Here is a 13,041-nt window from a genome sequence, read left to right on the forward strand (position 1 = left end):
CATAGCTAGGTCTGTTTATGTCGATGGTTAAAGGCAGCCAATGAAAACGCGCGGCGACCGAGGGCGTACAACGTGTTTCCACCGGTTGCCAGATTGGGATATTTTAGTTTCGTACGATTTTAAGGGGAAACATAAAAATAATTGTTTTATATTTGACATATTAGCAAAAATTGTCCTGATGTCTATATTCGAACGCAGTAAGATATCAGAAGAAATGTTTTGTTTTCCTTAGGATTTGGGAAGTTTATGTTTTACTAGTATAAACACCTCTGGTGATGTGAACGTGTCTTTGTCAAAACGAATAACTGGAAGAAAAGATCGACTTGTACGTCAGATAATTTGTTAACACAAGATAGGCACAGGCTGCTTTAAAATCAAAGTGGTCGAACTGAGAAACACAAAGATCAAGAAGAAAAAGATCATTTACACAGAGGGTTGCTTTAATACAGTCTGCCGAGACTGGGCTACATCACTTAACAGGAGTGGTTAGCGGCTGCTAGCACATTAAGGGGAATGTGGCGCTCTAAATCATGCCTCCCAAACCACATGTAGCCTTCTCTGTCCTGGACCGTAGCAGCCCGATGAGTCCGCTGCAGATGGCTTCTGGGAAAGCGCCTTGCGTTGGGGCCGCCGGAGGTCTCCGCACCCTGCCTGGGCTGGGGGTCTCTTTGATAAGCTGAGTGGTCCCTGGTGCTCGGGCACACTGCACTCACACCGCCATCGTGACAGAGGGAGATGTGAGAGTTATACTCCTGGCGGTCACCCACACACTTCTTACGACCCAAACCCTTCACACACAGGAAAGTAAGGAATAACAAACGCTATTAAACATTAAATAAAATGTAAACATTAAGAATTGTTTGGTTTTTCCTGTTAACCTTTGTGTTACTTTAACATTTATAGTGATTCATTTATAAACAATAGGAAAAGACTTACATATGTGTCAATATTATGTTTCAGTGTGGCTCGGTTATCATGCTCTGAAAATGGATATTTCCTGCCCATTGTTTTCTAAAAATAAAAACAAAAAGAAACAATGATTAGAACTGAGCACACCGAAGGTTATGTAATAAGCACATGTTCTATCCCACTGTCACTATATCACCATTTCACTGTCAGTCTCTGTACTTTAGAGCTTTACTGTTCTACATCTTTCTGGAAACTGGTATATGGGAAGCTGAAAAAGAGTAACATCACAAATCTCTCCACCTTTTCAGGGTTGATGAAGATTTTGGGATATCGCTCTGCTGCCTGGACTGCGGAAGGGTGCAGCTCTCGGGCTAGCACATATCCTGTACTAGCAAATGCATCTTCTTGCATTTTCCCAGACTGGTGCTTTCCAACATGATCAAACTATATTAAAAAAAAAAAAAAAAAAGTATATTGAGTATTACTAAAGTCATTATAAAGTGTTGCTACAGTGGGACTTGTGTATATATGTCAGTGGATGCAGAATAATTAAAAAGACAGACTTCTACAGCAGACTGTCTTCATCATGACCCCTTGTGTGTGTGTGTATTCAGCACAAAACAGTTTTAGAACCTGGCTAAAAATAAAACAAATTACACTAAATATGTCTTGAAGTATGAGTGGGAATGAGTTTAAAACCTGAATCCCCTGAACAAACACGTACTGTTTCATAGCCATGACAACACATTACAAGCTATTTACAAGTTTTTTTTTTAATATTTGTAAATATTACTTAAACACAAAGACTCTCAAAACATAAAAAAACAAAGCCATCTCAGACGTTCTCACACCCACTTTCCATCTTGATCCATATTGCTGTATCTTTTGCCTGTAGTACCTGGCTAAATTAAAACAGATTCCGCTTAATATGTCTTGAAGTATAGAATGAGTTTAAATCCTGAATCCCCTGATCAAACGTGTGCTGTTCCGTAGCCATGCCAACGCATTACAAGCTATTAACTACTTGAGTTTATTAATTAGGAGATGTGGAACAGGTCAGGATAGGTATATCTAAATGTTTGAAAATGTGCATTGGTCACGTTATTTAAAGACAAGGCTCTAAAAACGCGCAGGCCCCTAGAACCACTTTAACAAACACTCGCCTGTTAGCTAATCATTTCTCATCTTTTTTCTAGAACTTTTTGCCAACGTCATATCTACTTCCGGGTAAAGCAAGTTCGGCACTTGTGATGGGTAAAGGGTTACTAGTACCTTTCCTTTGAGACGGACCATAAAACGTTGCCGCGTCTGTATTGGGTTGTATTCGTGCTCTTATAGGGAGTTAGTTTGGCAGGGAAAATGAGGCTGAGAGTTATAGAAAGAATGCAGCTTTCACTAGCTTATCTATATAGCTAGGTACCACCGATGCATAGCGGAGCAGTTAGCTAACGCAACAACGAATATACAGGGGACTAGCTAGCTAGTTGAGTAGACGAATCTTGGAGGCTATGCTGCATTAATCACCCGTCGGGGATTTTGCAGTAGTTTAACTTGCCCGGTGGTCGTTGCCTACTTCGTCGAAGTTTCTGGATGGCAAAGAGCTTTGACTGAACGCTGCCATTCTTCCCAATATGAGCTCTCCAGAACATGAGCAGGACCCCTCTGCCTTCACAGACCCCAGCCAGGACGAAGTGGATTGTGAAAGCAGTCTTGAAGACAAACAGGTAACCAGCGTTACTGAAACTTCATAAGATGTAATCAGCTGCCGTGGTAGCAACGTTAGGGATAGTTATGCTTCTGGGTAGCTGTCAGTCTAGAAGTACCTCTGGATTGTTTGAGAGTAATCTTCGAAGAATATCACATGTAAAAACAGATTAGTAATTTGAAGCTTTGCAGTGTTTGTGGTCTAACCCGAATTTGTAGTACAGGGCAACTCTTGATTATTGCATTCATGATTCTCTCTAAATGTTTGAAATGTTAATTGTTTGTTTGTTTGTTTGTTTGTTTGTTGTTCAGGGGGAGGTCGCATGTCTCACAAACAATGAAGTGAAGAGCCGTGCTGTGGTGAAGTATTCCGCAGCTCCGCCACCTGCCACCTATGCCCTGCTTCAGGAGAAGACCGACCTCAAACTGCCCCCTGCCAACTGGCTGAGGCAGAGTGCCCAGCTTGGCTCTGCAGGCACCACTGTGCTGGGCTCCAGCAGTAAGAGCAAGCCCTTCTCTAGGTACGACTGCTGCAGTACCTCAGTATCTGTGCGAGACCAGGTTCCCCCACACATCTGTACTTATGCTGTGAGATTGGTCATTCGAGGAGATGTGCTGGCAGGCCTTAAATGCTTCGCAATAGGCGAATATTAAAAGGCAGAAACCTGCTATTTTGTTGACTAAATTTTCTAGCTAAGCTTTCTTTGTGAACAGTTTACTATATTTGACTGCAACCTGCAGTCTGCTTTTGAGTCATTGGGGCCCTTTGTGTACTTTATTTAAAGCTTCGGTATGGCCTATGACTTCATAGACTCCATTGGGAATGATGTTGATGTGGTGTCTGATTCAGAGGTAAGTTTTCTGGTGTGGTATGTGTGTGTGCTGTAGTTTGGATGTCTGTGTATTTGTGTGTGCGTGCTTGTTGGCTTTCTTGGTTCATATTTTTTTAAATCCCTATGATGATGATCTCTGGCAGAACATAAAGAAGTTGCTGAAGATTCCGTACAGTAAATCTCATGTTAGCATGGCAGTGCATCGCGTGGGCAGGACTCTGCTTTTGGATGAACTAGACGTTCAGGAACTCTTCATGAGGTCTTCACAGGTGAGTGTAGCTCCATAGGTGGTCATTACCCATGCGCTCCTGCCCTTCCGCTGAGCTAATGTGCTCCAGCTGCACTCCCATTGATCTTATGGTCAATAGTGCACAGAAATTATATAGACAACTTAAGATGAATATAACAAATTCATCTTAAACATAACAAATGTCTATTTGTTGTTTTCCTTGTGGAGACTGGCGATTGGACATGGTTGAAGGAGTTTTACCAGCGGCTCGTTGACCAGAAGTGGCAGAGGAAGAAGAAAAGTAAAGAGCACTGGTATGAAAAGGCCATCCTCTCAAAGTTCCTGTACTACAGGTGAGCCATCTTTGCACATAAACCAAAGCAGCGCTGAATGCAGTATCCTAACAGTTTTTGCTTAATTAGTTTTGGTCCCTAATGAAGTGATGAGCTGAAGTGTGTCATGTGTTGCAGTATAAACGGGGATGGGGCTGCAGAGCCTGTGCCATCGGGCACGCACGGCTGCCCTGGGGCAGAGGGGCATTGTGGCGCAGCGCACTGCGCCCCCTCCTGGCCAGCCACATACAGCAGCTCCAGCTCAGACTCCAACCAGCCCACTGTTCCCAAAGAGGTTTGATCTGTTTTCATCCTGGCTTGGATATGAGGGAGACAGGGACCAAGCGCGTGAGAGGGAGAAATGGAAGGCGAGAAGTAGCGGGAGAGTGTGTGTTTGAGACTGCATGTTTCTTTAAATTCTCCTTCTCTGTCCAGGAGCGAGTGGGAACCACGTATGCGCTCGGCCATGTCACCTCTGTTCCTAAAGAGCAGAACTTGCCCACCCTCTTTAATGAGAGAGAGAACAGCCAGGTAGCCATGTGTCCCAGTTAGCCCAGTGATGGCCAGTGTCTCATAATGCATTCATTTTTGAATTATTATTATTATTATTTTTATTTTTATTTTTTTTAATGGACAACTGATGTTCTGTATGTCTGCTTCTGTGTCCTGAGCACAGGGTTTAAAGAATGACTTTGTGCGGAACATTCTCTGGACATTTGAGGACATTCACATGCTGGTGGGATCCAACATGCCCATCTTTGGAGGAGGACGATACCCTGCAGTCAGCCTGCGACTCAGGTCAGAGCTCTGCCCCTGAAATTGAATGCTCTACTGGATTTCAGAACTTTTTTTTTTGCTGCCACTTGGTTAATTAAAGCTGGAAAAAAAGACAAACCTCTTTTTTTAGGACTCCTTGGGTAAAAACTCAACATATTTCTAAACTTTTCTTTTTTGTTTTTAAGGGATAACAACAAACCAATCAATGTACTCACTGGTATTGATTACTGGCTTGACAATCTGATGTGTAATGTCCCAGAGCTTGTCATGTGTTTCCATGTGAACGGCATAGTTCAGGTAATATCTCCCTCTGGCTATCACCTTGCTCATGTAAGTGCTGCTGTCAAAAGAATACCTTTGAGATGGTGTGTCTGCCACTCTCTTTGCTAACAGAAGTATGAGATGATAAAAACCGAGGATATCCCAGATCTGGAGAATTCAACGTTTTCCACTCGAGTGGTGAAAGACATTGCCCAGAACATTCTGTCCTTTCTCAAGTCCAGCTGTACCAAAGAGGGTCACACCTACTGGCTCTTTAAGGGTGAGTGATGACAGTCTTGATTGCTGGTTCGGTTTGGTTTTGCTGTCCTCGATGACCATTTCCATTCTGTTCCCTACCAGCCAGTGGGAGTGACATTGTGAAACTGTATGATCTGACTACACTGTGTGAGGAAGCACCTGAGGAAAAATGTCAGAATCCCTTCACTCTGCCTGTGGCTGTGCTACTCTACAAGTGCGTGCCCTGTCCAGAACTACATTTTCCATTGTACACTCTGTACCTTGTCGTTTATGAATGAACAGGTGTTTTCATTGTGAACATGGCTGACTTTAACAGAGCTGCTGTTTTGGGGGTTACAGGGTGGCCAGCAATATGATGCTGAAAAAAACCCAAAACAGAAAGCATTATGGGACCATCAGAACTCTGCTGCTCAACTGTGTCAAACTGCTGAAGGAAGAGAAGCACCCTCAGGTACACACTCTTGACTCCCTCACTACAGCACACCTGAATCTGGCGAGATGATTTCAGTTCTGCTTTGACTGGACCATGACTTATCTTTTGCCCCTTCCTGACTGGTTTGTATAGATTATCGCCTCCGCTCACTATATGCTGTCAGAGCTGTTCCAGCTGGATGACTCAAGTGAGGATGAGGAGGAAGGTAATAGTGAGTCTCTGCGCAGCGGTGTTTCAGAAGACAGCTACAGCGAGGAGGAGGAGGATGAAGAGGAGGAAGAGGACTGCTCGTACAGCGCGGCAGCGGAACTACCGCAGGAATGCCAGGCCGTGGCTGTTATTAAATCCGTGGAGGAGCTCTCCGTCCCCGAGAAGTACAAGTCGACTCACAAGATCAGAGTACGTGAAACCCTCCGCCCCATACCACCCCAGGGCCTTCTGCAACCCTTACTCACAGCTATCCTACTTGATGAAGCAAAACAATTAGACTTGGGGATTCCCTTTTTATTTTTTTCTGAGTTTAGTCAGTCATTGTTTATTTTGTTATCTGTCAGAATAGGTAACTGAATGTTAACTTGTTTTAGCACGATGCAACAGATAATGACTTGTTTGCACACTTTATCATTGTCTGATAAACAGGGATGCTCGCCTCTGTCCTAGAGTTCTGTTGTTCTGCAGACTTCAGTTCCAACACACCTGGCTCGAAAACTGTCACGCCACTCAGGGCTCTGTTTTAACTGGATCAGGTCTATTAGACTCAGGATGGTGCAAAATCTTTCAGGGCAGCAGATCTCCAGGCCCAGAGTTGTAGCATGCCTGTTCTTAATAAACACATGTTAACTCCCATGTAAATGTGTGTCCCCCACCCAGCCCAATTGTTCTTTCCCTGTGCCCCAAGACAAAGAAGAGAAATGCAGACTGGTCCTTATCTATGTCCTAAAGGTGAGAACTCTGTTGGCACGCACACAGGTGTGGAGGTGCGCGTGTAAAGTAGTAGTATAGAGGAGCTGTGTACAGTGTGTGTGTGCGTGCGTGCGTGCGTGCACACTATGCAGTAGTGACCATGTTCTCATCATGTGTGCTCTAGGGGCTGAAGGCAGTGGACAGCAGCATTAAGAAGGAGAGTGACCTGCCCGCGGCCGACCCCAGCACCCCTATTCCTCTCAAGTACGAGGCGAGTGGATCCAGTGCTGTGGAGAAGGAGATCGCTCTGCTGCTGGACAGAGGTCAGTCTGCTCACCACCCCCACCAGGGGATTAAAAAGTTGATTGTGGGATAAAAGGTGTTGACTAAAGGACTCTCCACACCACTGAACACTTTCTTTATCTTTCTTCTCCTTTTGCTCTACATTTCTTCTTGCATCCCCCATCCTGTGTGGGTGTCCAGCTGCTCCACGGGGTGAGGGCCTGCAGGCGCCCACACGCTCTGGTATGATGCCTGGCTCCTGGCAGCACCAGCTGAAGTTGCAGCTTTTCCTGAAGGCGTCAAAGGCCTACTACGTGCTGGCCGAGGCCGCCTCCAACCTGCAGAAGTACGGCCGTGGACTGCGCTACATCAAACTGGCCCTGCAATGTCACGGTGAGAGGAGCCTGGGCAAGCAAAGTCATACCAGCACACACTCAATTACTTCCAGAGAGAGCAGACCAATACCAGCACATGATTACTCGATTACTTATTCAAAGAGTTCCATCTTTACAATTACATCTGGAACAGAATACATTTGTTCTAACTTTAGGACTTTGAAACATTTATTCTGCCAGTGATTTGATCTCAGTCTCGCTCCCTCTGTCTCTAGACGCGTACTGTGCTATCAGCAGTGGGCTCCACCCGCATGTCCTGCTCTTCCACAGCCAGTGTCTGTCTCTGTGTGGCGACGTGCAGCTCATGCTGGCACAAAACGCTTCCAACAGGGCTGCCTACCTGGAGGAGTACAGCTACCAGACCAGGGACGACCAGGAGCTCCTTCACTCCCTGCACCGGGAGAGCTCCTGCCAAGGTGTCGGAGTCGCTGCCAACACCTGCCTTGCCTTCCAGCCATACATGCTTTCTCCACTGTTGTACAAGAACTGGCTATATAATATTCTGGAACGTCTACTCGAAGCTGATCACTAGAGAAAGCCCCGCCATAATTGATAAGACTGGGAGATTCTTTCTTACTGGTCTCTCTGGTTTTGTGTGTGATCACTAATACTATGGGAGGATTGTTGTTGTTATTGATCTGTGTTTCAGAGTATGTTTGATAAGACTGTGTGCTTTTTCCTTAGCCATGATCTGTGTGTTTCTCTCAGCGTTCAATATGGCCACTGACCTGGCCACTGATCCTGAGTACCAGCTGTTTGTCAGCAGCAAGTGTTATGAGGCTGCCCATGACCTTTTGACCTCGGAGCCCCTTAGGGACCTGGGTGTGGAGAAGCTGGCACAGGTTCTGAAGCGTCTCGGTAACATCCGCAACGAGATGGGTGTGTTCTACATGAACCAGGCAGCTGCTCTACAGACTGAGAAGGATGGGGGTGGGTGCTCACATCCCTGGAATATAAATGACAATGATGTGGACGAAACTTACACTTCAGAGGGATTCCTAGGAGGGAGATGAATGGAATCTGCTTTCCAAGTTTCCAGGATTTTACTGGAGAAAAGCAGAGCCTTTTTGATGAACTTGTGGCATTTTTACTGCCGTGTTTTAATGTGCCTCTCTGTGCCCGTGTGCCTGCCTGTGTGCAGTGCGCAAGGCTGTGTGTGTGACGGAGCAGGAGCTGTGGAAGAAGAGCTTCTCGTGCTTTGAGAAGGGGATGCAGAACTTCGAGGCCATATCTGATTCTGTCAACAAGGCCCTGCTGCTGTGCAACATCGGCAGGCTGATGCGCATCTGCGCTCAGGCCCACTGTGCCATGGCAACAGGGGAGAACCGGGGAGAGTTCTCTCCAGAGGAGGCGCTCTACTACAACAAGGTTCACACTCACCCTTGGTAACCTAGCACAAGCTGTAAAGCTTTTTTTTAAGTCATGCTCACTCAGGTGTCTAGAAACGTCATACGTGGCTTGCACATCTGGTATTTAACATGTGAAGAGGAGTTAGTGAGATGCATTTGCAAAGATGGTGGTTTTCAATAAAAGACGCTGCCATTGTAGATTGCTCTGTCATGGTCTCTCCCGGGGCTCCATGTGTGTAGGCGGTGGATTACTATCAGAAGGCCATGCAGTGTCTGGGCAGCAGAGAGTGTCATGCAGCTGTATGGGACTCTGTGAACTGGGAACTTTCCACCACATACTTTACCTTGGCTACACTCCTACAGGACTATGCTCCTCTGTCCCGCAAGGCACAGGAACAGGTAACTTACCCACTTACATGTAAACACACATACTAGCTGTGCTTTTTCAGGGCCATAGAAGTCGGTTTATTGTCTGCGGAAGCGCTATTGTCTTAAAGGTGTGTGTGTGTGTGTGTGTGCGCGCGTTTCAGATTGAGAGGGAAGTAACGGAGGCCATGGTGAAGTCACTGCGCTACTGTGACCTCCAGACAGAGTCAGCACGGCAACCTCTCTACCAGTACAGGGCGGCAACCATCCACCACAGACTGGCCTCCATGTACCACAGCTGCTACCGCAACCAGGTACACACACTTATTATTTACATATTATTTACTTATTATTTATTTATTACTGGCTGATTCCTATTTTCTTTCAAAGAATTAGAAGTGACAGCATGCAGGAACATTTTTTGTTCAACTTTTTCTTTTTGTAACGTTCTTACATCTCAACATAAAAAGTACACTAGACTATAGGACAAATTTTTTCCTTTCACAAACCTCTGAATAAAATTAAGAGAAATAATTTTACTCTTCCAAATGAAAACAAGTGCACCAGGTTAGACAAATGAAAAACCAAGGAACATTTATGTTGGCAGCATATAGGCCTAATGCAGTCACTGCAGTTCATTTGTGCCTGTGTTTGTGCTGCTGGTTTGTGTAAATGATGAGCACGGGAATGGTTAAACTGTGTGTGTGTGTGTGTGTGTGTGTGTGTGTGTGTGTGTGTGTGTGTGTAGGTGGGTGATGAGAGTGTGCGGAAGCAACACAGATCTCTAGCAGAGCTCCATTACTCCAAAGCTGTGCGTCTGTTCGTCAGTCTGAGCGACGCCCCCTGTGAACTGCTTCGCACACTGCTGGAGAGAGTTGCCTTCGCAGAGTTCACCATGACCGGTCAGAACACACATGCTCCCACACACACACACCCACACACTCACTCCAGCATATACTTACACTCACTAAGTCCCACGCTCACTTCTTCACAATGGTTTGTTTGTACTATCTGTAGAGTTACAACATTACAACATTCTTATAATATTATTTTATATATTGTACCTATGGATACATGATGCAATGTTTATCCAGACATGCATCAACTAAGCAGGTGTGTGTGTGTGTGTTTCAGGGCAGAGTAGTAGTGCTGTAAAACTAAAGACTCTGACAGGAGCTCTGGACATCATGGGTGAAACTCACCATGCCTTCATGCTAATCCACAAAGACCTGCAAGAGCAGCAAAAGAGAGAAGTACACACACACACACACACACACACACACACACAAAGGAGTGATGTGTGCATAGATACATATGTACACAAAAGAGAGGTATACATAGGCGCGTGCGTGCACACACACACACAGAAAGGTGCACAGATGCACACAAATGGGAGTGGTATGTATATAGCGTTTTCCACTGGGTAGTGCGGTACAGTTTGGCACAGATTTGAAACCGTCATGCATTTTATTGCTTTTTTCCACTGACACCTGTACCATACCAGGGTGTTCAAACCTGATTTGGTTAAATCTTGTTCTAAGGGACCAAGCGTACTGAGGTGGAACATATGGGTAAAGTAATGCCAATCACTGATTTGGTTAAATGCAGTAGTCACAGAATTGTCAATTGAATCACACAAACACAACTGCCATTTTTAGAAAACCAACTGGCTACAATAGCTTTTTAACGTTACTGTTTAACTGGAGTATAGCTAAATATAATCATATAACTATTTACTTTTAAAACTATAGCTATAAAGGCTAAGTGTATGATCATTGGCCAACTTTGTGTTGCCTGTTTGTGTGGTCTAACTAAATCTAAATGTCTTTATTATTGTCTACAAGTATCTTTCTCTTTTCGAGTGTTCTTTTCCTGACTGTTCTCAGCTTTTTGGCCGCCTCTCGTCTCTGTTTCTTCATGTAAAACCAAATGCTGAGCAAAAGGTAAATCATAATGTGAAGGTCCTCCATTGTTGCTACTGTTTTCTGTACTGTTTACATTAGACTCTTGTGGGAAGTCACATGATGAAAACAAATACCTCTCCAAATACTCTTCCTGCCTTCACGGTTCTGGTTTGCAGTGGGAAACAGAAACGGGTACCAGTGCTGTACTGCACTGCCGAGTGGACAAATCCGTTACATGCACACAAAAGGCAGAGGTCTAGATAGTGAGATTTACGAGTGTGTACACACACGCAAGCAAGCCTTGACACAGCTCCATTTATGTGAATATTGTTAAATATATAGTGCAAATATACAAAAGTATCTGCAAATAATCAAAGGATTTACCTCTGCTATATCATTAATCTTTGAAATAACATTACTCATTTAAAGATGTTTGTCTGAAAATGTATGACTTATGGCATGTTAGGAGAGCTTAATCCATGCCACCAGGTCAATAGCAAGATCAAATGTTTTGCATCTCCTTTGCTAAATATTCAAAGTATTTAACTTAATATGTAAAATTAGGTGCCATGGTCTTCAATCTCTAGACTTGAATATAATAGAAAATCTGTAGGTGGATTAGAAGAACGCGGAACGTGACAATCAGCCCAACAGTCTGGCAGAATTTGAGCAAAAATGCCAGCAAGAATGGACTAAACTGATGAGGCTACAAAATCTGCTCAGATGATCTACAACTAGACAGGAGGAGGTTTTAAATGCAGAGGGTGGACATGTAAATTCAGACAGTATTCTTTTTGTTTGTTTGTTTGTTTGTTTGTTTGTTTGTTTTTGAACAGATCATTTTGTCACTATCATTTTCCTCATTCACTTTTTGACCACATTTCTTACCTCTGCTCGTTTAATGGTTACATTTGGGTTATCCTTCATAAAATATTAAATGAATTAAAGCGTGTGTGCGTGTGTGTGTGTGTAGGCAGTGGCACCAGAAGGCCAGGTCAGGCCTGACGGGAGCTCCGAGGGCCTGGATAGCTCCACATCAGGCTTCAACATGCAGGAAGTGCTGAAGCTGATTGGTGTCTTTGAGGCCAGTTTCTCCTTCTTACTCCTGCAGCTGGTCAAACTCATAACCACCAGCAAACGCAAAACCAGGTAAGGGCAAACGAAATGGTGTTGTGTGAGGCTGGAGTTATAGGCTACAGCAATGTTTGGCTAAGCGTAACATCTGAGTTGAACAAATTTAAGCATATTACCTTAAAACCACCTGGGAAGGTAACAGTGAGTATATGAAGCAAAGGCTTTTACCTCTATAAACAAGGGTGTGCTAACATGTTTCTCCATATAAATACAGTAGTAAACACCTTTAGAATTGTGTGTCTATATGTGTAAAGCAGCAATAAAGAAGAGGAGCAAGTGAAGGTGTATAAGCATGTGTACTCCAGGCTGTTACGAGCAGATAAGAGCGTCCCCCTGATTCAGCGTGTAGTCCTCTACCTAGAACTACTGGACCAGCTGACCCACCAGCATGAGAAAGGACCGTCAGTGTGAATCTGACAGATGCTACCATTGACTCATCCATACTCTATGGTGAAATAAAGTGGGACAGGCTGTCAGGAATGGGACCGTCTTCATTATTCAACTGGCAGTGCCTTGTTCTCCCCCTCTCAGCTCATCATTCACTAGACCTTCGTCCAGCATGGCCACCAGTTCACCTTTTTTAATGGAGAAGTTTGAGATTTTGCTGCAAAACATTTTTGCTTTGTTTGTGTGGTGACGTCAGAAATATTTTCTGATTACTACTGTGAATATTTTGAGATTACTAGTGTGAACCAATGAAAACTACCTTTGAAAAAAAAAAAACCACATTTTACTGGTATATAAAGTTAACTTTTGTTAATGCTTCTGAAGGTCACAATCTATACAAACTGAACTTGAAGTGCAATAATCAGGCAATGTTCAGGGCAAGACAGAACACACTTGTCCAGGTTGCAGCTTTTTGTATCAATGTGTGTTGACGGGTGTCATTGCTACTTATTAAAATGTTTGATGCCATTTTTAAAATACATGTTGTGATTGTGTCTTTAATTGATTACATCAAAGTGCCACTAT

General features: G+C 44.2%; 2 protein-coding genes across 9 annotated transcripts; one reads left to right on the forward strand and one right to left on the reverse strand.

The window, feature by feature from the left end:
• Window positions 1-10: 10 nt before the first annotated feature.
• On the reverse strand, window positions 11-2,566 carry tex36 (testis expressed 36). 4 transcript variants are annotated; one of them, XM_035532701.1, is made up of 4 exons: window positions 2,483-2,566; window positions 1,210-1,353; window positions 937-1,011; window positions 11-788 (listed from the first exon to the last, which is right to left on the reverse strand). In XM_035532701.1, exons 1-4 carry the CDS (start codon window positions 2,528-2,530, stop codon window positions 474-476), a joined length of 582 nt encoding a protein of 193 aa, XP_035388594.1. In that variant the 5' UTR covers window positions 2,531-2,566; the 3' UTR covers window positions 11-473. The 4 variants fall into 4 exon arrangements, with proteins under 4 accessions (XP_035388594.1, XP_035388593.1, XP_035388595.1 ...); XM_035532700.1 differs by having other exon boundaries at window positions 2,465-2,541; XM_035532702.1 differs by lacking the exon at window positions 2,483-2,566 and adding an exon at window positions 2,182-2,265.
• Window positions 2,516-12,995, forward strand: edrf1 (erythroid differentiation regulatory factor 1). Of its 5 annotated transcripts, none has more exons than XM_027000198.2 (26): window positions 2,516-2,633; window positions 2,926-3,134; window positions 3,399-3,465; window positions 3,590-3,715; window positions 3,904-4,028; window positions 4,146-4,302; window positions 4,443-4,538; window positions 4,684-4,805; window positions 4,970-5,081; window positions 5,178-5,325; window positions 5,406-5,517; window positions 5,643-5,754; window positions 5,869-6,135; window positions 6,607-6,678; window positions 6,824-6,962; window positions 7,123-7,314; window positions 7,532-7,732; window positions 8,025-8,246; window positions 8,458-8,684; window positions 8,906-9,064; window positions 9,196-9,345; window positions 9,780-9,933; window positions 10,166-10,284; window positions 10,918-10,974; window positions 11,909-12,084; window positions 12,324-12,995. In XM_027000198.2, the coding sequence occupies exons 1-26, from the start codon at window positions 2,541-2,543 to the stop codon at window positions 12,478-12,480; spliced, it is 3,771 nt and encodes a 1,256-aa protein (XP_026855999.1). In that variant the 5' UTR covers window positions 2,516-2,540; the 3' UTR covers window positions 12,481-12,995. The 5 variants fall into 5 exon arrangements, with proteins under 5 accessions (XP_026855999.1, XP_026856000.1, XP_026856005.1 ...); XM_027000199.2 differs by having other exon boundaries at window positions 12,327-12,995; XM_027000204.2 differs by having other exon boundaries at window positions 12,431-12,995.
• Window positions 12,996-13,041: the final 46 nt, after the last annotated feature.

This window comes from Electrophorus electricus, chromosome 13 (genome assembly GCF_013358815.1).
Source record: "Electrophorus electricus isolate fEleEle1 chromosome 13, fEleEle1.pri, whole genome shotgun sequence".
Lineage (NCBI taxonomy): Eukaryota > Metazoa > Chordata > Actinopteri > Gymnotiformes > Gymnotidae > Electrophorus > Electrophorus electricus.